This window comes from Bombus vosnesenskii, unplaced genomic scaffold (assembly GCF_011952255.1).
Source record: "Bombus vosnesenskii isolate JDL3184/JDL3185 unplaced genomic scaffold, Bvos_JDL3184-5_v1.1 scf7180000014613, whole genome shotgun sequence".
In the NCBI taxonomy this organism is placed as follows: Eukaryota; Metazoa; Arthropoda; class Insecta; order Hymenoptera; family Apidae; genus Bombus; species Bombus vosnesenskii.
In genome coordinates, this window is record NW_022883550.1 from 1 (window position 1) to 22,128 (window position 22,128).

Genomic DNA, 22,128 nt, shown 5'->3' on the forward strand with positions numbered 1-22,128 from the left:
AAAATACGGTCGCGAACCGGTATTCCCTACCCCTCATCGCGGATCAAATCGCGAGATTGCAGAAGGCGAGATACTTCATTAGCCTGGACATGGCCAGCGGATTCCACCAAATTCCCATTCATCCTAATTCGACGGAATATACGGCGTTCGTTACACCCGACGGGCAATACGAGTACGTTACAGAAACCAAGATTTCAATATTTACGATAAAAATTAGGTCTGAAAAATAACAATGATGTTAAAAAGTAATCGTTTGTAAAGATTTCGAGTGTTAGGGAGGGTGTTGAAGTAATACTCACTTCTAGGAAAACTACATCTTCTCTAGCGTTTAGTTCTCTTAGTCCCCGATGCTATTGAGTATTGTTTAGCTCTAAATCAATTTGAAGGGCCTCTCAGTCTCATAGCCTTTTTTAGGAATATGCCATGCACAGATGATGCAGCAAGGTATATATAGACGAGCCAGTTTTCGTAATTATATAAATACCCATAGACTCATGGCTTCGAAGCTCTGTTGTAATGTAACGCTGCCACAGTGTGGTTCTGGGTTAGTATACACTGTACTTATACTTATGCTTATACTTATACTTACAGTTACACTTATACTTAAATATATTTCTGTTACACATTCATCACACGTTCCTCGAAGAGATAACTTCAACAAAGGTGGTTGGAAAATTCTTCAGCTTGCTCTTCGTTGCTTCTGGCTCATGTGTTGTCCGTTAATCTGATTGCTGGGATTAATTTAATTGGCTCCTTTATTTTGTTCGTGGCTTTCCATAGGAAATAGTTGGAATTCTCGTACGCAAAAAGTGAATCTATGAATTTTGAGAATTCGTTATTATTATGATCTTTTATTTTACTTTCTATTTCCTTTGCAAGTTTGTTTAGATGTTTTTTTGCTTTCACGTGCTCTATGTTTTTGTCATTTTGTTTTCGCTTACCTTTTTTCCTCTGATTTTGTCAAGAAAGTCTTGCGGAATTATTTTTGTTTGCCTATTATTTGGTTCATAAGTAGTAGTTGTCAATGCTACTTCTATAATCTCTGTCAATGTACTGCCTGTTCGCAGTGGTGCATATACTGCTACATCTGGAAGTAACTGCCGTTAGTTAGTATTGTAACGGTGGTTGCTTGAGCGTATTACTGATGGATTTGGCTATGTTGGTGTTAAGGGTGGCGATTGGTTAGTTACTTGTGCATAACTTCGGCTACCAAAGGTGTTGGTGTTTCCATGATTAGAGTTCTATACATATTGTATTGTTTGCTGTTGGATCTGATTCCGTAATATCTACTCGCTGTATGTTCTGCTTCGAAGTATGTAGCAGGAGGGTGTGAGGAAAAAGCAACACCATGTTAATGATCATAGAGATCAACTTTTATCTTAGATATATGATTATTATGATTATATTATTCTTATTTTATATCTAACTAATGTCTAATAAATGTTATATAAAATAAATATTTTTTCATTATTAAAATCCTTTGTAAACTCTATAATTATATTATAATTTAGCTTCCTCAATAAAGAATTTAATAACATTGAAAATTTTTAATCATGGGTAATATTTTAAATATGACACTATTTACGTATGTTATAGGTAATGTTAATAGTTACACAATTTTTTAATAAATTAAGAAAAAACTAAAAACAAACTTACTTTCCAATATATGCGTCAAATGTAAAAGCATTAAAGATATGTGTACATATTTAATTTGAAAATTGTGGTCTTGTTAAACTTGTTTGTTGGTAATAATAATGCATGTTTGATAATGGTTCATAATTAATATTCATTTAAACAATGCTTTCTGTAATAAATGGAGTATTGTAGATGTATCTGCTTGAAATAAATGGTGAGAAATTATAATAAATACATAATATAGTATTAGTTATTGAATAAGCTTACTGCTTTAGTTTATATTCTTTACCTTTAGTGCTTTCACCGAAGAATGGCGCCAAACACAAAATCCTAGCTACTCGATCGCAGTGTTCAATGGTGGCCGATTGGTAAAGTACATCTTGCGACATTAAGAACCTTATCTCCTTTACAGCAGTTAACAGACCTGTGTGTACAACTATGGCCTAGGGAAATTAACAGCGTAAAGTCATTAGTGTCTAATTTTATTAATGAAAACTTAAATACATTTTTTATGCTTATTATATATTTTTTTTAAATACTGTATAACTGGAATAATGTAATGCAAATACTTTGTTAAACATAATATATTAAAAATTGGATTTATATTCAATTACATTCTATTTTCCACCAAGAGTTACACAATTAATTCGCAATTACTCTCTTCGTTTGGGATCGTTTGGAAGATAATACATTTTCTTACCACTCTTTGACTTGTTTCTGCATCCCTTGGCTGAGTAATCAGGCATTTGAACTAACGTTCTAAACTTAAATGTTAATTCTGTATGTTCTCTATGATGACTGCAAAAATTTGTAATAAACACGAAGTATAAATCACCTTAAAGTAAAAACGGATAACACCATATAGATTTAATTACTAAGATGTGTGTAGCTTAAAATTTGATGTTAATTTAAAATTGTAATATAATTTATCGTTAAACTTTGCAAAAAAGTTGTATTTTCTTTTGAGGTTATCTTTAGCAATCTTATGAAAAGGTTATTCAACTATTATTTATATCTATTAATAAGAGCGACTTTTAATAATATCTTACTTTTTCTTATTATTCTTTATTTCCGTCGTTATATACAATCCAATACACGGTAAATATTATTACACTTTGTTTACAGACAACTTTGTAAACGTATACTTTATACATTTATATTTATACCAATCTATACATAACTGCTGCAGGAAGCGCTTTTATAAATGGCGGAACCAATCAGCGTTGAACGAATAGATTTGCCACACTGTCCCTGGACCAACTACACATCGCAGGGCTTAACTCTTTAGTCAGGTCTGTAACTGATTCCGAATTTGAAAAATCACCGTACGTGTAATCGATCCAATGATCGAATTAAACTGTCAAAATTTCCAATTAGTTGTGGAATAACAATAATTTTTTGGCCGTTATCTTTTCTGATTGAAGAAAACAGTTACAAAACGAAGTGTATTCATTGAAACTTTTATTGCATGCAATTTTGCATAAATAGAAAAGTTTTATTTTTTTAGGAGTAGAGTTTTAATTAAACAAAAATATTTATTTTGCTTTGATAAAATTAAAATTGAATGTTATTAATGTCTTAAGACGAATATTAATGAAAGTAATCTGGGAAATACAATATATTACTGTAATATCGTGGAAATAAGGATAGAATTTTTTTTCCGATTACTTACAATTTATTAATATTAAATTGAATATACAAATATAAATTGGACAGAAAACGATGTTTATTTAACGGAAACTAAATGCAATACTCGTATCTATATCAAATAACTTTACAGTTATTTGACCACCCTCGTCACAACGAATCTAACACACACACACTCTCTCTCTCTCTCTACAACTCTATCAATTCTCACGACTCTACTCTTCGACGACTCGATTACCTCTAACGACTCTACTCTTCGACGACTCAATTAGCTCTGATTCTCGCAACACGCACACTTTTCGACTCGCACACTCTGATCTTTCGGTCGTCCCGCCTTGGATAGCGAAACCGTCCTTCTTCTAACGTTGTCTATTGTTTCTCTCATACCTATGTAAGAACTACCAACTACGTGCCTTTAGTCACGTAGGCACTCTTAAATGTAAACGAACCACAGAAAGACGACGTACACGGTTTTATCTATTTTCAACTGATTTCTAATTCGAATTACCTTACGATATTACATTACTCCTAAAACTAAGCTCTGAAATCTGAGCATATATATATATCAGAGATGAAAGAACACCGGAGCCTCTCCTTTGGAATTTTGGGAAAGTCCCTTAACACATTAATCTAGATTCTACCATAGCCGTAATTAAGCGATTGCCGCCATTCAATCCGATTGTATTTGTTCCAGATTTATGATAGTGAGCTTGGACTCGAGGCGACAACCAGTCGCCGAACGTAGCCGCGGTCAAGGGATGAACGTTTTTACCTAACAGAGGTATGGAGTAATTCTATAGCTCTCCTTAAAAGAAATAGTTGTAGCGGCACGCGACAGTAAACATTCCAACGATTTCTGTCCCGTGGCTCGCCACACACAGGTCCTATATTCTTCGGGTAAGATGATTAACGGACGTCGACGCATCTCCACAGTACAGCTAGCCTGAGGACCCGTTATAAATCTAAAGATTTAATTAACTAAAGTCCTTCAAACAGACAAACAGTCATTGTACCAACTACAAGAAGATAGGGGAAATCTATTTTTCTCACGAACGACGCTTCCCGCTAGCAACTTTCCCTCAAGGGCGGCTAGCATCCTCCTCTAACTACCAACATGGAAATTGACCAATTAACAGCAACGTCAATTTCCCTCACTTTCCGAACGAAGGCATCTCTCCACGAATCCGATGATCTCATGTCCTTAGACACACCCCAACGCGACGGAGACTTATTCCCTCGTGAGGTCACATTAGCTAGTTACATAGCGTCCTTACGCTCGGTGGATATTCTATGTTTTAACAAAGAGTTAATTCGGTAATACTTGAACCGTAAACAAGGAAGTTGGGTACAACGTGGACCTTGGAAGAAGGCGCATTCTGTTATCCCGTTAATCGCGGATTCGTTATTGAACCTAGGATCATTGTCATTAGCTTCTCGAGTATCTGATTACCACGGTTACTTGCCATATTCTGTAATAATCATATTTATACTAGTACATATCTCCTCTATTGCATAACAATAATGTCTAATCCAAATAAAGATTTGTTTCACGCCCTGTTACGCCACGAGGCTTACCACAGGTTGTATTTTCTAACCGTCGCTCGCGGTCCTACAACGTCGCAGACGGATCGTCGCGGCTGCCTGGCAAACAAACATTGTAGTGGCAAGCGCATGGTTCATTAAGCAGGGCGACCTCCAGAAACGTCGACTCGTGGCCGTTATTTTACCTCGCGTAAAAGAATGTGGCGTGATCCGAACGTAGTGGGGGTCGCCTTCCAGAAAAAACGAAAATAATCGAAGGGCGTTCAGTTCCTTCTGACGAGTCAAACGTGACACTTCGACAAATCTGACGAGCAAACGAATTTATCTAGAGATATCGCAAAGTCGAGTCAAATTTCTGTAACATCTTCATCATATTATTGTAAAATACATTCTTCTATGTTAACCTGTTAATACAGTGTTACATTCATTAAACCACCTCTGTTATCCTAAACGAAACAGGGGAACGACTATTTCGCGGCGTCGATTAACATGATCGTAGCGAGAATTTACGTCTCTCGCTGACGCGTTCTCCTAGCGACCGCGTCTCTCCGCGAACGGTCGTAACACGCCCCTAACCCTAATCATAATGTGAACCCGACATATATATGTAATTAATTAGCTTTTGTTTTGTTCAATTTTCCTCTTATTGTTAGTATAGTAAAACAGTTATATCAATAAAAGTCACAACCTGCTTTCTCTCTCATACTTATCCTTCTTTCAATTCTTTAAATAATGCTCTCTTGCATATTTTATATTAAAGTACTTGTTAAAAAATATATGATCCGTCAGAGTTTTTGCTAATAATGTTCGCTTCGATATATGTTGTCAAAGACATTTTCCTGAACAATTTCTAGAAGATTTTAGCGATCGCCTGTTATTCCCTAAGAAATTATCAATAAAAAATATTTATAAAAAACAATGTATAGTATTCATTTACATATAGTAGAGAAACACTGTTCTCGTTGCTCGTTCTACTCGCTCGTAAAAAAGGTAGTCCAACCTAATACCAGTTTCATATGCGAGCGAACAAGAAATTTTTAGAAATGTTTTTTTTGGCCGAAAGGTAGAGAAGCCGCTTCGCTCGCATATGGAACATTGGGTTGGAATAGATTTTTATGAACTCGCAGAGTTCGCGGACCGAGTGGAACGACCAACATATGTGATGTTCCTTTCAAATAAAAACTAGGAAATAAACACGTACGTCCATGTTTGCAATTCACAGTCACATATATTTACATATAGGCAGAATATAATGTACAAGGTATTAAAAAATTATTTGTATGCTACATCTTTAAATCTGCGGAGATCTGTTGAAAAAATGATTCGCAAAACTGATTTTGAGCATGATATTCAAAATAAAACTTTTTTACCGCGTCATATAGTACTTATCACGAAAAACAAATGTCTAAAAAGAATCATGGTTTGCAAATGACCCGTTCATTTGAAAAAAATCTTTAAGGTTACATTATCCCTTAAACTAATTTTGTTATTATATTGCGATAATATATTACGAATAAAAGACAATACAAGCAGAAAAATAAAGAAATAATATAATAATGATACGATATTATTATTGTATTAATACAAAATTAATAATATTATGAACATAATAATAAGTAATAAAGTTTAGAAAGCGTGCTGGGAATTGTTCTTTGTTCAAGACCTAATGGAAGATCACAGCGTGAAGTAGAAGTTTCAGATCGTCGATTGGGGTTAGGTTGATTTCCACTCGACGCTCGTTGTGTACATTGACGTAAGAAAGAGCAAGTGTCGTTTGTGCAGTGTACGTATAAATCTATTGATGTATTTGCGAACAATAGCTTATCGAGTAAGAATTTCACAAGAAGCAGTAAGAAGAATAATACGTAAAGAAGGTCTATGTTTTTATATGGTTCATATAATGCAGTTCGCTGTGGAGTGCCGAAGCGTGCAGACGTGTCTCTAGTGCCCAGCGTAGTTCGAAAACAACACGTGTCGCCCAAACGTCGAAAGAGAACACAGCTAAGTGCCCCTTACCCCCTAGGGAGAAGAAAATCCCACGCACCTAACCCCAACACGAATACTAGCCTCACAGCCTCACGACTAGTTGTTCATTCCGAATTAACTAGCTCGATGATGGCCCAGCAACCGCGACCAGGCTCTCCGGAGCAGACTCGCAGCTACCCCGAGCTACCCCCCCCGTGGCAGAAGTGTAGCAGAACTTTCCGCACTAACGACGCTAACACTACAAAGAAGAGGAAAATAGAACCAGCAACGCAAATAAACACACACAACAGGTTCGCCGTATTGGAATCCTCAAACGATGCCATGGAAATCGTAGAACCGCCATCAAACCAACACTCACAGAGAATCCCCCCTCCCCCACCAATTTTTGTGGACGACGTCATTGACATACAGACAATGACCAAGTCCCTAGAGAGAGATACCAGCAAGGAGGAATATAACCTCAAGATAAGCAACAACAAGGTGAAAATACTACCGACGAACCCAGAAGCTTACAGAAAACTCACCAAGACACTCAGGACCCTGAACGCCAACTCCCACACCTACCAACTTAAACAGGAAAGGCCTTTCCGGGTGGTCCTACGAAACATACACCACTCAGCAGATATAGACGAACTAAAATACGAACTCTCAAAACTCGGCCACGAAGTCGTCAACGTAAGTAATATAAGGCATAGAGTCTCGAGAGACCCGTTATCCTTATTCTTCCTAGACATTAAACAAAAACCGAACAATAAGGAAATATATAACATCAGTCGCCTAATGAACGCGATAGTAAAGATCGAACCACCGCTCGTGAAAAAAGAAATAGTGCAGTGCAAAAGGTGCCAAAGGTACGGTCATACGCAGAAATACTGCAACCATACTTTCCGCTGCGTTAAATGCGCAGGCTCTCATTCCACTGACCAGTGCGCCAAATCACCGGAAACCCCAGCGAAATGCATCCACTGCCAAGGGGACCACCCTGCCAACTACAAAGGCTGCCCAGCATATAAAACACTATACACGAACAGGTACCCTAAGCTCAGAGCAAAAGAGGTATCCAACCAAACACCCAGCCCGCCGAAATTCACGACTACCCCAACCCCCCCAACCAACCAAACGCACAGTCCTACCAAATTCATCTCCACCTCAACCTCCTATGCCCAAGCAGTACAAGGCATCCAAAATAACCCGAACAGCCAAAGAAACCTTCCCCAAAACAGTGACCCCAACCCACCAAACACAGACAACTCCTCAAGGCTTGAAAAGCTAATAGAGAAACAATCGGAGCAAATAAATCACTTGCTATCGCTACTAACACTCATCGTGGAAAAATTAGCACGCCCCGACTCAAAATAAAATCAAGGCGCATAGCACTCTGGAACGCCAACGGTCTAGCGCAACATAAACTTGAACTAGAACTCTTCTTAAAACACCAGCAAATCGACGTAATGCTCGTGTCGGAAACCCACTTCACCGACAAGAGCTACCTGAAAATAAATGGTTACAAATTCTACCATACCCAACACCCCAGCGGAAAGGCCCACGGTCGCACCGGAATAATAATCAAAGCAAGTATTAAGCACTACGAACTCCCATCATTCCAGAAAGACTACCTCCAAGCAACAAACGTAGCAATAGAAGACTGTCATGGCTCAATCACCACCTCAGCAGTATACTGCCCTCCCAGACACTCCATCGCCAAAGAAGACTTTGATAACTTCCTGGACACCCTGGGCAACAGATTCATAGTTGGAGGAGACTATAACGCCAAGCACATCCAATGGGGCAGCAGACTGATTACAGCAAGAGGCAAAAACCTCTTAAACAGCATAACAAACAACAACCTCAACTACCTCACCACATACGAACCCACATACCGGCCCACTGACACCAACAAAATACCCGACCTTCTCGACTTCTTCATAACTAAAAATATCCCATCAAGACACGTCCAGATCAACTCCTCGGCTGATCTCTCCTCTGATCATTCTCCCGTGATAGCAACAGTCAGTTCAACAATCATCGAGAATACACCTAATGGCTCCATTCACAACCAACACACCAACTGGCAGCTCTTCAGAGAAGTCTTTACACACTCAACCTCAGCCTTCACCCCACTAAAAACAAAGGAAGATATCGAAGCAGCCACGGAATACTTAAACACGAGCATAATAAACGCAATCCGCCTCTCCACACCGACAAAGCCATCTAACAGCAAACAAGAATATCCCCATTACATACTAAAAAAAAATAGCAGAAAAACGAAGACTAAGAAGAGTATGGCAGACCCATAGAACACCGGAGGACAAACGCAAACTTAACAACGCAACTAGAAAGCTATCCAGAACCCTAAGAAACTATAAAAACGACTGTTTCCATAAATACCTCGCCAGCTTATCCCCCACAGCCGACGCCAACTACTCACTATGGAAGGCCTCCAGGAAACTCACACGCCCCCCACAAATAATCCCACCTATCCGCCGTCCGCAAGGTGGATGGGCGCGAAGCCCCATAGAAAAAGCCGACCTGTTTGCAAAACACTTGTCAAAAGTATTCAAACCCCATTCCCCCCAAACCGCCGCGGACGTTACTGAATACCTGCACACCCCCTTCCAAATGTCCCCTCCTATCGAACCCTTCTCCTCTGCTGAGACTATAGAAACAATCAGTCGCCTAAACCCCAAGAAAGCAGCAGGACACGACCTAATAGGCAATAGAGCAATCAAGGAACTTCCCACAAAAGGGATAGCACTCATCACATCGATTTTTAATGCTATCCTTCGCCTGGAACACTATCCTAAGGCTTGGAAAATCTCATTGATTACCCTCATCCCTAAACCCGGTAAACCGATATACGAAACCTGCTCCTATCGCCCAATCAGTCTTTTACCTACCCTGTCCAAACTATTCGAGAAGATGCTCACGAACCGACTCCTTCCAATCCTAGAGAACTTGAAAACACTCCCAGATCACCAATTCGGCTTCCGAAAACATCATTCTACAGTAGAGCAAATCCACCGCCTAACTCATACGATCAGCCAAACACTCGAAAAGAAAAAATATTGCTCAGCGGTCTTCCTAGACATCCAACAGGCATTCGATAAAGTATGGCATGAAGGGCTACTATACAAACTTAAAAAGATCCTACCCCACCCCTACTACTCCATCCTAAAATCTTACCTAACCAATAGGCAATTCATGGTTAAATACCTAGACGCCACTTCCGCAACATTCCCAATAGAAGCCGGCATACCCCAAGGTAGTGTCCTCGGACCCCTACTGTACTCCATCTACACTGCCGACCTACCTATATCAAATGATATAACAATAGCGACATTTGCAGACGACACAGCGCTATTAGCTTCCCACGCTGACCCGGTAATAGCCTCATCCACTCTCCAGCGAAGTCTCGACTCCATGGAAAAGTGGTTTCACAAATGGGGCTTCAAAGTCAACGAAAAGAAATCCTCACATGTAACCTTCACGCTCCGAAAACAAACCTGCCCCCAGGTCACCATCAACAATGCAACAGTTCCTAGCAGGGACACAGTCCGATACCTGGGCATGACCCTGGACAGGAGACTAACGTGGAAGACACACATCTCAGATAAAAGGAAGCAACTAAAGGACAAACTAAAAAAACTCTATTGGCTCACGGGCCGACGCTCCAAACTAAATATACAGAATAAAATTACCCTCTACAAGACCGTAATAAAACCTGTCTGGACCTACGGAATCCAACTATGGGGAACAGCAAGTAACTCCAACATTGAAATACTCCAACGCTTTCAATCGAAAACGCTAAGATCCCTAATTGACGCACCTTGGTATGTAACCAATGAAACAATACACCGCGACCTCAAGATACCCACCGTCAAAGAGGAAATAGCAAAATATAGCAACAGATACAGCAAAAGAATCAACAAACACCGAAACCCCCTAATCACTGGACTACTCGATACGACGGACCAGATTCGCAGGCTGAAGAGGCACTACCCGCTAGACCTAAACGTCAGATTCATTTAATTATCCAAATTAAGCATATGCACTTACTTATAATACTTATAAATTATACCTATCTATAATAAGTATTAACTTATTGTAAATAAACAGCCATGTCACTGCGCCACGCCAGAAAAATTACTGAAAATTCTCAACGCGAGAATTGATTGTAATTTCAACAAATAAATAAAAAAAAAAAAAATATAATGCAAGAACTTTGTACGGTAGATTATTCGGTACGGTAAATAGAAAAAAAAACCGATATTTCTTAGGCAATCTGTCCACGATACTACATATCTGACTTTAAAATATGAACAAAATCAGTTTAAAAATTCAAGACACTTTAAATACCTGTTTCTAAGAGAACAGATTTTTGCAACAGCAAAAAATTTGGCCTTGTTAATCATGTTCAGTGTTGAGATTATTCGATGTATAAACAGAGAAAACAAGTGGATAAATTGTAAGGCAGAAAATATATTTAAATAGAAGTGTAATTATAAGTAAGAATACAATTTGAGCTGGTCCAGATCCGCACGCTAGCTGTGTTACCCAATAACTGAAAACCCCGAAGCCAACGTCGCCTGTCTACTGTTTATGGCCTGACTTCGTCGCAGTCTTTTGTCTACGCGCTATCAATGGCTTCAGTGCTTGAGGAAACTAAAAAGACCAGATGTAGAATTTTCTTAGAAGTGGTTTTTTTTTTTTTTTTTTTTTATTTATTTGTTGAAATTATTGTTCGGTTTTTGTTTAATGTCTAGGAAGAATAAGGATAACGGGTCTTTCGAGACTCTATGCCTTATATTACTTACGTTGACGACTTCGTGGCCGAGTTTTGAGAGTTCGTATTTTAGTTCGTCTATATCTGCTGAGTGGTGTATGTTTCGTAGGACCACCCGGAAAGGCCTTTCCTGTTTAAGTTGGTAGATGTGGAAGTTGGCGTTCAGGGTCCTGAGTGTCTTGGTGAGTTTTCTGTAAGCTTCTGGGTTCGTCGGTAGTATTTTCACCTTGTTGTTGCTTATCTTAAGGTTATATTCCTCCTTGCTGGTATCTCTCTCTAGGGACTTGGTCATTGTCTGTATGTCAATGACGTCGTCCACAAAAATTGGTGGGGGAGGGGGGATTCTCTGTGAGTGTTGGTTTGATGGCGGTTCTACGATTTCCATGGCGTCGTTTGAGGATTCCAATACGGCGAACCTGTTGTGTGTGTTTATTTGCGTTGCTGGTTCTATTTTCCTCTTCTTTGTAGTGTTAGCGTCGTTAGTGCGGAGAGTTCTGCTACACTTCTGCCACGGGGGGGGGGGGTAGCTCGGGGTAGCTGCGAGTCTGCTCCGGAGAGCCTGGTCGCGGTTGCTGGGCCATCATCGAGCTAGTTAATTCGGAATGAACAACTAGTCGTGAGGCTGTGAGGCTAGTATTCGTGTTGGGGTTAGGTGCGTGGGATTTTCTTCTCCCTAGGGGGTAAGGGGCACTTAGCTGTGTTCTCTTTCGACGTTTGGGCGACACGTGTTGTTTTCGAACTACGCTGGGCACTAGAGACACGTCTGCACGCTTCGGCACTCCACAGCGAACTGGTTAGAAGTGGTAACCATTTCAACATTCAGGAAATTTGGCGTTCCACTTTTTTGACAAATAAATTTTTTAACACGCTGTACATAGTAGTAGCAATATGTTTCTGTTAATAAATTTTTAAGGACTATCGAGTGATGGCTAAAATCTTCTGGAAGTTAATCAGAAGTGTGTCCTTGTCAACATATATCAAGGCCCAAGGTATTGGTGCTGGCTTCCCTTTTGTTAGTATTTATTTGACTATGTAATTGTATATATGTACTATTTGATCCGCTTCAATGTGATTTCGACCTATTTCCAAGAAGGAAAGGGGAAATATAACCCTCCCTTCTTTTTATCGATTTACTTTCGCGTTTCGTCTCAAAATTATGTTAAATTTTGCTTGTTACAGTACCACGCCAAAAGAATTTACTTATAATTCTCAATGAGAGTTGATTGAAAATAGTTCGGTCGAGTAATAATAACTCCATTTGATTTTAGGATTGAGTTCGACTCTATTTTATTTTGAATTTCTTGAATTTCCTTATAAGATCTCGAGTATGTTGCTGGTCCGTGATTGAATGTTGCTTTTTTCACTATGAAGTGATATGTGTCATCAACGGCATCAAAAGACACAATGAGGAACCGAACGCACAAGACAAGATAGATAGTTTATTTTCTAACTGTGAGCACAGGAACTACTACATACTTAATCCTTAAAGAACAGGGCACAGTAGATTATTATTATTATTAAATAATTTCCATTGACGTACTTTTTACTATCAACTCAACATATGTATAAATATATGTATATAAATGAAATGAATGCAAATGAATTTTGGAGAATTTTAAAGAATGCTTTGCACTGTTTCGGTAAAGTTATAATTCAGTCCTAAGCAGTACAAAGTAAAGTGTATAATTTATTTATTTTAATTTACAATGAAGAACGCAAGAATGATCATTAGATCGCTTATGCAAATAATAAATTTTCATTATTTTTAAAAATGCAATAATTATTTTAAGTTTAACTGGGAATTGTCAAGATTTATAGCTACTTCATTTATGATTCATAAATATTGATTGGGTGAAACTATAGAACCGTAACGTCTTTTCCGATTTCAATGACTTTTGAATATGTTGTCACGTGCATGATTGCGAACAACTTCCTTCTTTAACTATCTCAGAAATCTATCTATATCATTACAATGAATTCTGTTTATAAATTACATATCATATAATTATATAATGACTCATTGAAAACCAGCTTTCATTTTTTGTTGATAGTATGGTAAGAAAATGTGAAGTTCGAACGCTTGTAACGATTGCCTGAGTTGCGTCATCCTTGGTTTTAGGAAAAGATAGGGAAGTCACTCAAGGGTGTCGCGGCTTCGATGTCTTTCGTAGCTGCGACGCGGAAGCCACTCGGTTGTTCTTTGAACAATCGTCAACGTGGACGAAGGTCAAAGCGAAACCACGCGAATTCGGCATTTCCGATAATACGGAACACTGTAAACGCGACTGCGTTGAATTCGTTCGATTAATTCCTAGCAGTATCTATAAACAGTGAACTTAAGGCCCCATACACAACTGCATACGCTAGGTTGTAAGAAATAATAGCTATATACGTATATAGCGGCACATGAGTTAGAGGACGATGCAAATCGAGAGCAACTCATATTATTGTTTTGCCTCGTGACACTTACACAGTCTTGACGTACATGTAACGTCAACAAATATCTCCAACAGACTCAGGAAACCTGAACCGCCTTGCACACGACACCGACTCCCAAAACAAAGGAATATGAATTCGGCACATAGGCATAAGATAAACGAACATCTAGAAGGGCTGAGTCTTGATCGAGGCTTCAGTCTTTCGGTAACGGTCTAATCGCACACTTGTAATCCTATTATAAAATAAAGGTACCTCGAACTCTGGTTCAAGAACCCAACATTTTTTTATTATTATTTTCCCATTATTTTTACGTGACATTTTGGCGATCCTGCCAGGATCCATTCGTTTCAGTGTAAGCGAAATTACGATTTCGGTCTACGGACATTATTGAAGATCGAAGGATTCGAAGCACTTGTGTTATGAACTCCGCTGCCAATAATTTACCACAGTGGATCAAATCAACGGGACCACTGTCAGCATAGAACAAATCAACAGAACGAGTTTGACACTCAAACAACACCTTTGAACGCGCCACAGAGGAAAACACCGAAAGGGAACCTCATTCTACGAACTTACGTATCAAGGTGAGAAAAGTCTGGATTCTTTTAAACAATATAGAACGCGAAAAGTTAGTTTCTCTAGTAACTCTAGCGAAGAGACAATATTCACTATGAACAACAAGATTCAAAAGTCGAGACAAGTTTACCCTCTACAAGTGGAGTCCAAAATAAAACGGGATCACTCGATTCCTCTACCAGAGCAATTTTAGACTTAGTACAGAGACAGAACGAAGAATTTCGACAATAATTTAACGAAATAAAGAATGCTTTAAAATTAGCCAATGAAGAAAATAGAAAACGCGTTAACGAAATGGAAATATTAGGTAGAAACCTCTCTCGTGTTAAACTATCACAAATAGACGTAAAATCAACTGAATTCGGTTCTATAATGACTGACGATGACGATAATATATCAGTATTAAAACACGATACTAATCCACCTCCACCTATGCCACAAAAACCACCAACATATGTCCAACCATCCAATCCAACAGCTGCAAACTCTGGAAATCTAAAAGCTGTTTAGTATCTCCGATACTAAACGGAGAAGACGATATAGGTGTAGAAGATTTTATTCGTGAAATAAAAGAAATGAGAATGATGTGTAGCGAACAAACGTTATTATTAAAAATGATCAAAATAGAGAAAATTGTAGGAAAAGCCGCAATGACAATCCGCAATATCCATATTAACGAATTCGAAACTCTGTACGAAGGATTAAGGACGTAACGTAGCTACTCAAGCATCAGTAAGAGAACACCAAGATCAGTTAAGAGTGATAAAGCAAGGAATAACCGAAAGCGTGCAAAATTATAACATTAGATTTCGACGTGTTTTCAACAAACTTCAATACAGCATTACCAATGAATATAAAGACGAACTAACTCGATGAGCGATGAACGATCGACTATACATGGTTTCTGTGATTGACTATGTAAGAGGCCTTCGTTCAGAAATAGGACACGTGCTATTGGCTAATCCCCCCCCCCCAAACATCATCGATGCAGAAAAAAAGGCAATGGACGTGGAAAAATACTTTCGCGAAGACAACGCTCGCAGACGGATGACACGACAAACAACCACTCCACCATCTTATCGTAACCAGACGTCTCGTCCAGTAGGTAACCGCTTCACGATTACAAGTAACATGAATAACAAAACTCCATCCACACAAAACATTCAACCAAGAATGAATAATTCTACAAAGCTTGAGAATCGACCATTAAACGAAAGGTCACAAACGAAATGTTCAAATGCAATCGATTGGGACACCTTGCCAATCAATGCCAAAATTTTCGAATACCGCCTCAAACAAAAGCCCCTCCAGGAATAAACCACAATCAAGAACAATCAGAATTAACAATGCTACCTTAGGAAGACTACCCACAATACGACTACAATTACCAGGACGACCAGGATTGCGATTTCTCGTTGACTCGGGAGCAGGAATCAACTTGCTTAAACGAGGATGCTACCCAGGAAGAACAATAATACCAGACACATAGAAATTCTCCATGGGACATTCCAAATACGAATCCAATTCCAAAATTAAACTAAATTTATTCAACAAAGAGATAGAATTTTCCTTAATAGATGATAATTTCCCTATCATAGAAGACGGCATATTAGGTTTACCTGGTTTAAATCAATATCGATTCGAACTCTCCAATAAAACATTAAAATTAGATAATAATACCCTTCTGCTGTAGCAAGAACCAACCCTCGCATCAGGAGAAATCGTTCAAAAAATTGTATACCTCGAGAGAAAGCCAACGCCAGTATGCTTTATCAATGGTGGTAAGTTTTCAGTCTAAATTTCTAACATTATTGAAAATATAAACACTGTAGATCAAATCGAAAAATTCAAATCTTTGATTCGACTATCGCACATAGAAAAACCTCTTGGAGAATCTATGTAGTATTTTCGTCTGTACCTACTTAAATTATATTTATCTTATTTTTCTTTAAGCATTCGTGAACGTAGTGGTAATGAACTTCAATGTGTTTAAAATTTTTTGTGAAATTTCCGTACTTTGCTATACTTATCACTCCAGAGTTATCGTCATAAATTTTTACAGGGTTATTGTCTAGATTTACATTGAAGACCTTCATAATTTCTCTAATAGACATTAATTCATTCACCGCTTCCGATAGAGCTACATACTCTACATACGTCCAGGCTTTTGTCACACACCTTTGTTTTTTAGATTTCCAACCGATTACATTTTCATACAATTTAATTACATATCCAGAAGTAAATTTCCTATCTAAATGATCTCCTGCCCAATCAACGTCCACATAACAATCTATCGTTTCACACTTTTCATTCCTTTTCTAATGTAACCTTAAATCTTTAATATTAAATATTTCAATATTTCGGTACAAATATTTCAATATTCGCAAAGCATATTTAAAATGTGTCTCGCTACAACAATCTTGAAATCTACTTAAGATAATTCACACTATAACTTATATCGGGTCTGGCATTTGTACTAATATACAGCAATGCACCAATTAAGTTCTTGTATCCAATGTCATTTCTATTTATCTCGGCTGTTACGCCGCCTAAAACATCTGCACGCCAGCCCGCGCGACCAGACAACAACCGACCTGCGAACGTCACTTCGACCCTCAATAAACCTAAGGACCCACCATAACTTTCACTTCCCTGTATTGTTTCGCCATGTGTCTTCAATCCGTTTGTCTTGAAGAATTTCTAAAGCTTAAAAATATTCTCGAAACACAGTCGGTTTTTAGAGAGGTCCTTGGGTTTATTAGTCGCACTTAAAACACGGAGAAAGCGGGTATGCGCCCATTAGGAAAATCCGAATAGCCCTGTAATAAAACAAGCTAGGTTTTTCTCACGCACACAGTCATCTATTCACCACGATGGTAGGAGACTCCCTACTCATCCCTTCGAGCAGTAGTGCAGGTCATGACCAATCGACACCGCGGTTCGTTACCCTCACTTTTCCTAACGAAAGTGGGACCAACGAATCCGCGTTCTTTAGGCATAGGGGCACACCCACACCGAACTTCTCTTCCGTATTAAAAAAAGAGCGACAGACAGTCTAAAAACTAACGCCTAACGTGGCAGTCTACACATAGCGCGAGAGTCGCATACTTCACGCAAATCTTTTGTCGGTTCTCGGTGTTGTCGAACATACATCTTCTCTCCTAAACATATCATAGTGCTAAGTCCATTGATACATTAATTTCCATTATAAGAGCCCTGCTCTAGCGTACATATCTATCGCATCTTCGTGCGACAAGTTGTTAACTATTTATTTCTCTACGTCAGTGTAATCTAAGTGTTGGAAATATATACTTTATAATTCTGTGAATCACAGTGTTATACAAACTCAATCACCCTTTATTATCTCAACGGAAATCAGGGGATCGATCAATTCGTGGTGTCGATTGTTATAATCGTAACGGGGATTTACGACCCCCGTTGACGTCTCTCCTCGCGATTACGTCTCCCCGCAATTGGTCGAAATTACATCGGCTTTTTCAATTTTTAAATTTGTTCCCGTTGGTGTACAGTACAATTTGCTGTTATGTAATTTATATTTGTTTGCTAATGATTCTATGTATTTCTTTTGGCTTAATCTCATTTCATTTTTTAAATAATCATACTCTATATTTATTCCAAAATATTCTTTTACTTCACTTAAATCTTTCATTTTAAATTTATCAGTTAATAACTTCTTTACATTTTGTATCCTTTTTTTGTTTTTACTACAGATTAACAAATCGTCTACATATATTAGCAAATAAACAACATTTTCCCCCTCTCCATGAGTATATAGGCACAATTCTATGTTATTCTTCTTAAAATCCAATGTCGTCACATACCTATCAAAACACTCATACCAGTTCCTCGGACTTTCTTTTAACCCATAATGCGCTTTCAATAATTTACAAACTCTATTCGTTTCGTCTGCATATCCCTTTGCTTGATTTACATATACCTCCGAACTTACTTCGCCATTTAAAAAGGCAGTTTTTACATCCATTTGCTCAATGATTAATCCATTTTGACAACAATATGATAGAAGAGAAGAGAATATATGCCATCAACGACTACGTTTCTTTGTTGAAATCCTCTTACCACTAATCTAGCCTTATACCTGTCATCTGATTTTCTCGTGTAAACCCATTTTACATCTAATACTTCTTTGCCTTTTACCCTTTCTACCAATTTCCAAGTTTTATTCTTATAGAGACATTCTATTTCCTTATCCATAACCTGTTTCCAAATTTCATTATTTTCGCAACAAATCGCCTCCTCAAATGTACGAGGGATATCTACTTTACAATAATTTGCATGCATCTCGCAAATATTTTCCTTTTCTGGATACCTTACTGGAGTTTTCTTATTACGTGTAGATCTCCTAGGAATCTTCAAGCTTTCAGAACTATTATCATTTTCATCTTCTCTACTTTCTAACTCTTCCTTATTCATGCTGTCCAATAAATAATTATCTTTACTATCATCGCTAACTGCATCGAATGAATTCTCCTCAAAACCGATACATTTTTTGTCTGTTTCTACGACTTCTACATGTCGCTACTGTTATTTTTCCACCTAATAGGACTCTGTAACCTACTTCGCTATATCCTAACAGAATTCCCATATCTGCCTTCTTATCCCATTTAGAAATTCTTTTTTGTTCTGACCTTCTTACAAAAACTTTACTTCCATATAGATACAAATTTTCAACACTTGGTTTTCTCTCGAAGAATATTTCAAAAGGTGTCTTTCTCTCTGCAGTGTTTGCTAGTCTTCGATTTTTCAAGTACACCGCTGTACATACTATTTCCGGTCAGTACTTTTTATGTACTTTCGCTTCCATTAACAAGCAACGCGCCATGTCCATCACTGTTCTATTATACCTTTCCGCTGTCCCGTTTAATTCATGTACGTAGGTTGGACAATTATTTATTATGATACCTTTATCCCTAGCAAATTTATAAATTCGATTGTTTAAGTATTCTCTTCCATTATCGCATCTTAATATTTTTAACCTCTTGCCCGTTAAGTTCTCAACTTCATTTACAAACTGTACGAGAGAATGAAAGACCTTATCTTTTGATTTTATACAATAGATCCTAGCTATTTTACTATAATCATCGATAAATAAAATAAAATATTTCTCTCCATTTAATCCGGTAGTCTTAAAGATACCGCACACATCCGTATGAATAATTTGCATTATCTCCCTAGCCCTAGTTCGATTATTTTTGAAAGATAAATTATGAATTTTACTTTCTATATACACCTTACATTTCAACAATTCCTTTTCAAATTTATTCGGTATGCCTGTCACTAGCTGCTCTTTACTTGCCCAAAATATTTAAGTATCTAAAATTTACGTGTCCTAGCATCCTATGCCATCTTTCCTTTTTACTCATATCACTACGTTCGCCACTGTTTACTAAGTGCTTCTTCCTTTCAATATACTTTTCATTTTATATGTACCATTCTCTTTGACCGCTAAAGCTGTAAGTTTATTGTTCTCATCTATTATTTTTGCAATATTTCCTTTTGAAATAACCATATTATTATTATCCGTTAACTTGCCGAAACTAATCAAGTTTGCGGACATTTTTTTCACATAAAAACTTTTATTCATATTTATTTTATTTCGTTTTTCAAATGCTTCAAAATAGCTTATAACATTTCATACTTTTGTTGCCTTTATCGATCTATTATCGCCCAAATATATATTTACCGATTCTTTAAGGTCGATAGATTTATCAAAATAATTTACGTCGTTAATAATGTGATCGGTACAACCGCTATCTAATAGGCATGTTATTTCGTTACCACTTATCTCGTTCATCTCGCTGCTGTGTGCTGCGTGCGCTGTTGCCATCCATATGCCTGCTCCTGAGTTGCCATATTCGCTCGTGCCGGCTGCTGATTGACGATGGAAGTTTCCACGCCCCCTGTTCGTATTGCCTTTGTTTCCTCTTCCTCTGCTGTGACCACGTGTTGACCCACGCCGATAACTGTTACTGCTTCCCGCTTGGACGCCATTTTGACACTCTCATGCAAAATATCCCACTCTTCTACATTTGAAGCATCCTTCCTTTTTTGCAACAAAGGCATTAGTTTTCATTTCTCCTCGATTAGACTTATCTTTCTTTTCCGCTATTTCTATTTTATTCTTCACGCACGCTACCGTTTGTTTCTCTTCTTTCACTGCATCTATTATATTGTCACGACCGGCATACTTCAAATCCGACGGACTGACGATAGAGATAAAGATGTGGCGGCACTCGGCGACAATGTATATCGCTGAAGTGCCTAATGAACCATCAACATCCCAACGGTCCTTCCACCGAAGGTTCTAGAAGAAAGAGCACGTGGCAACGATCGCGGACGCCTAGCAAATGCATGGACGGTGGGGATGTTGAGGGATGACAAAAGAAAGTAATCGGATCCGATCGAAAGTAAAATCATAAGAGTCAGTCTTAGAAAGTCATGCCTAGAGTTCGGAAGTAGATTGTAAAGTGTATTGATGTTAGAAAAAAATAAAGTTTTCTTTTTTTATTTTTTACCTCAAATTCCTTTTTTTATTTTGTTATTTTACGTGACAATATCCGCTATGTAGCTATACTCTTCGGGTAACGTATCTAGCATGTAATTCAGCTTTTCCCTCTCACTCACTTGTGCGCCTGCACCTTTTAATTCATTTATTAATTTTTCAAAATCGCTAAAAAACGATGCTGAATCACTGTATTTATCAAGACTTATCTTCTCCAATCTCCTTCTGCACACGATCTAGTGCCGTCGACTCTTTCAAGTACACTTCGTCGAACTTTTTCATTATTTCATACGCTGTTTTTTCTTCCCTAATATATTCTAATTGTCTATTTGAGAAGGCACTGTAAATTATATTTATCGCCTTCAGATCCTTTTTATCCCAGTCTGGATTGTCTGTTTCAGTCTTCACTCTAGTTATAACAATATCACATTCTTTATACCTCAGAAACATCGTTATTCTTTTCTTCCACATACCGTAACCCTCACCATCAAATATCGATATCATAATTTCCGATCTCTCCATTTTAATTGATTTCCTATTCTTTGCTCAAGCGTTCCTACGTGCTTGAAGTATTTTTTCTTTTATTTTATATTCTTTGAACGTTTCTTCCCTTACTAAACTCGCAAGACTAAAAACTACGCACTAAATAGCTTGCAAAACTAGTAACCACGCTCTGCTACCATATTAAGGTTTAGAGAGGATTCGAAAATACAAATAGTTTACTTTATTTCGCACACAGCAGCTATACATATATATATTACACTCTGAAGACTTCGATAACCTTCTTGCACGCACGCTTGTTGTCAACCAACTCTTCTAGATTCTCCTAACAGCCTCCAATCGTCTTTTGTCTCAACTGAGACCTGGACGCCCTCTGACGCTTACACACACATTCACATGTACAGTGTAAATGTATCATCTACCTAACAAGATCATCAACGTAAAATCCTACCGTCCTCCCGAACATCATAAAACCGAA

General features: G+C 38.0%; 1 protein-coding gene across 4 annotated transcripts; it reads right to left on the bottom strand.

Moving 5' to 3' along the window:
- Positions 1–37: 37 nt before the first annotated feature.
- Positions 38–20,641, bottom strand: LOC117240322. 4 transcript variants are annotated; one of them, XR_004494659.1, is made up of 6 exons: positions 2,685–2,807; positions 2,336–2,433; positions 1,925–2,078; positions 942–1,087; positions 590–815; positions 43–524 (listed from the first exon to the last, which is right to left on the bottom strand). XR_004494659.1 is itself a non-coding variant. In XM_033506302.1 (5 exons), exons 2-4 carry the CDS (start codon positions 2,022–2,024, stop codon positions 756–758), a joined length of 306 nt encoding a protein of 101 aa, XP_033362193.1. In that variant the 5' UTR covers positions 2,025–2,078; positions 20,426–20,641; the 3' UTR covers positions 38–524; positions 590–755. The 4 variants fall into 4 exon arrangements, 3 of the variants coding, with proteins under 3 accessions (XP_033362193.1, XP_033362191.1, XP_033362190.1); XM_033506302.1 differs by lacking the exons at positions 2,336–2,433; positions 2,685–2,807 and adding an exon at positions 20,426–20,641 and having other exon boundaries at positions 38–524; XM_033506300.1 differs by lacking the exon at positions 2,685–2,807 and having other exon boundaries at positions 40–524; positions 2,336–2,661.
- Positions 20,642–22,128: the final 1,487 nt, after the last annotated feature.

Coding starts and splice junctions, on each gene's coding strand:
- LOC117240322 (XM_033506299.1), bottom strand. Junction 1,088..1,924: donor CTTCGGTGAAAGCACTAAAG/GTAAAGAATATA, acceptor AGTTACTTCCAG/ATGTAGCAGTATATGCACCA. Junction 816..941: donor ACAAAATCAGAGGAAAAAAG/GTAAGCGAAAAC, acceptor CAAAATTCATAG/ATTCACTTTTTGCGTACGAG.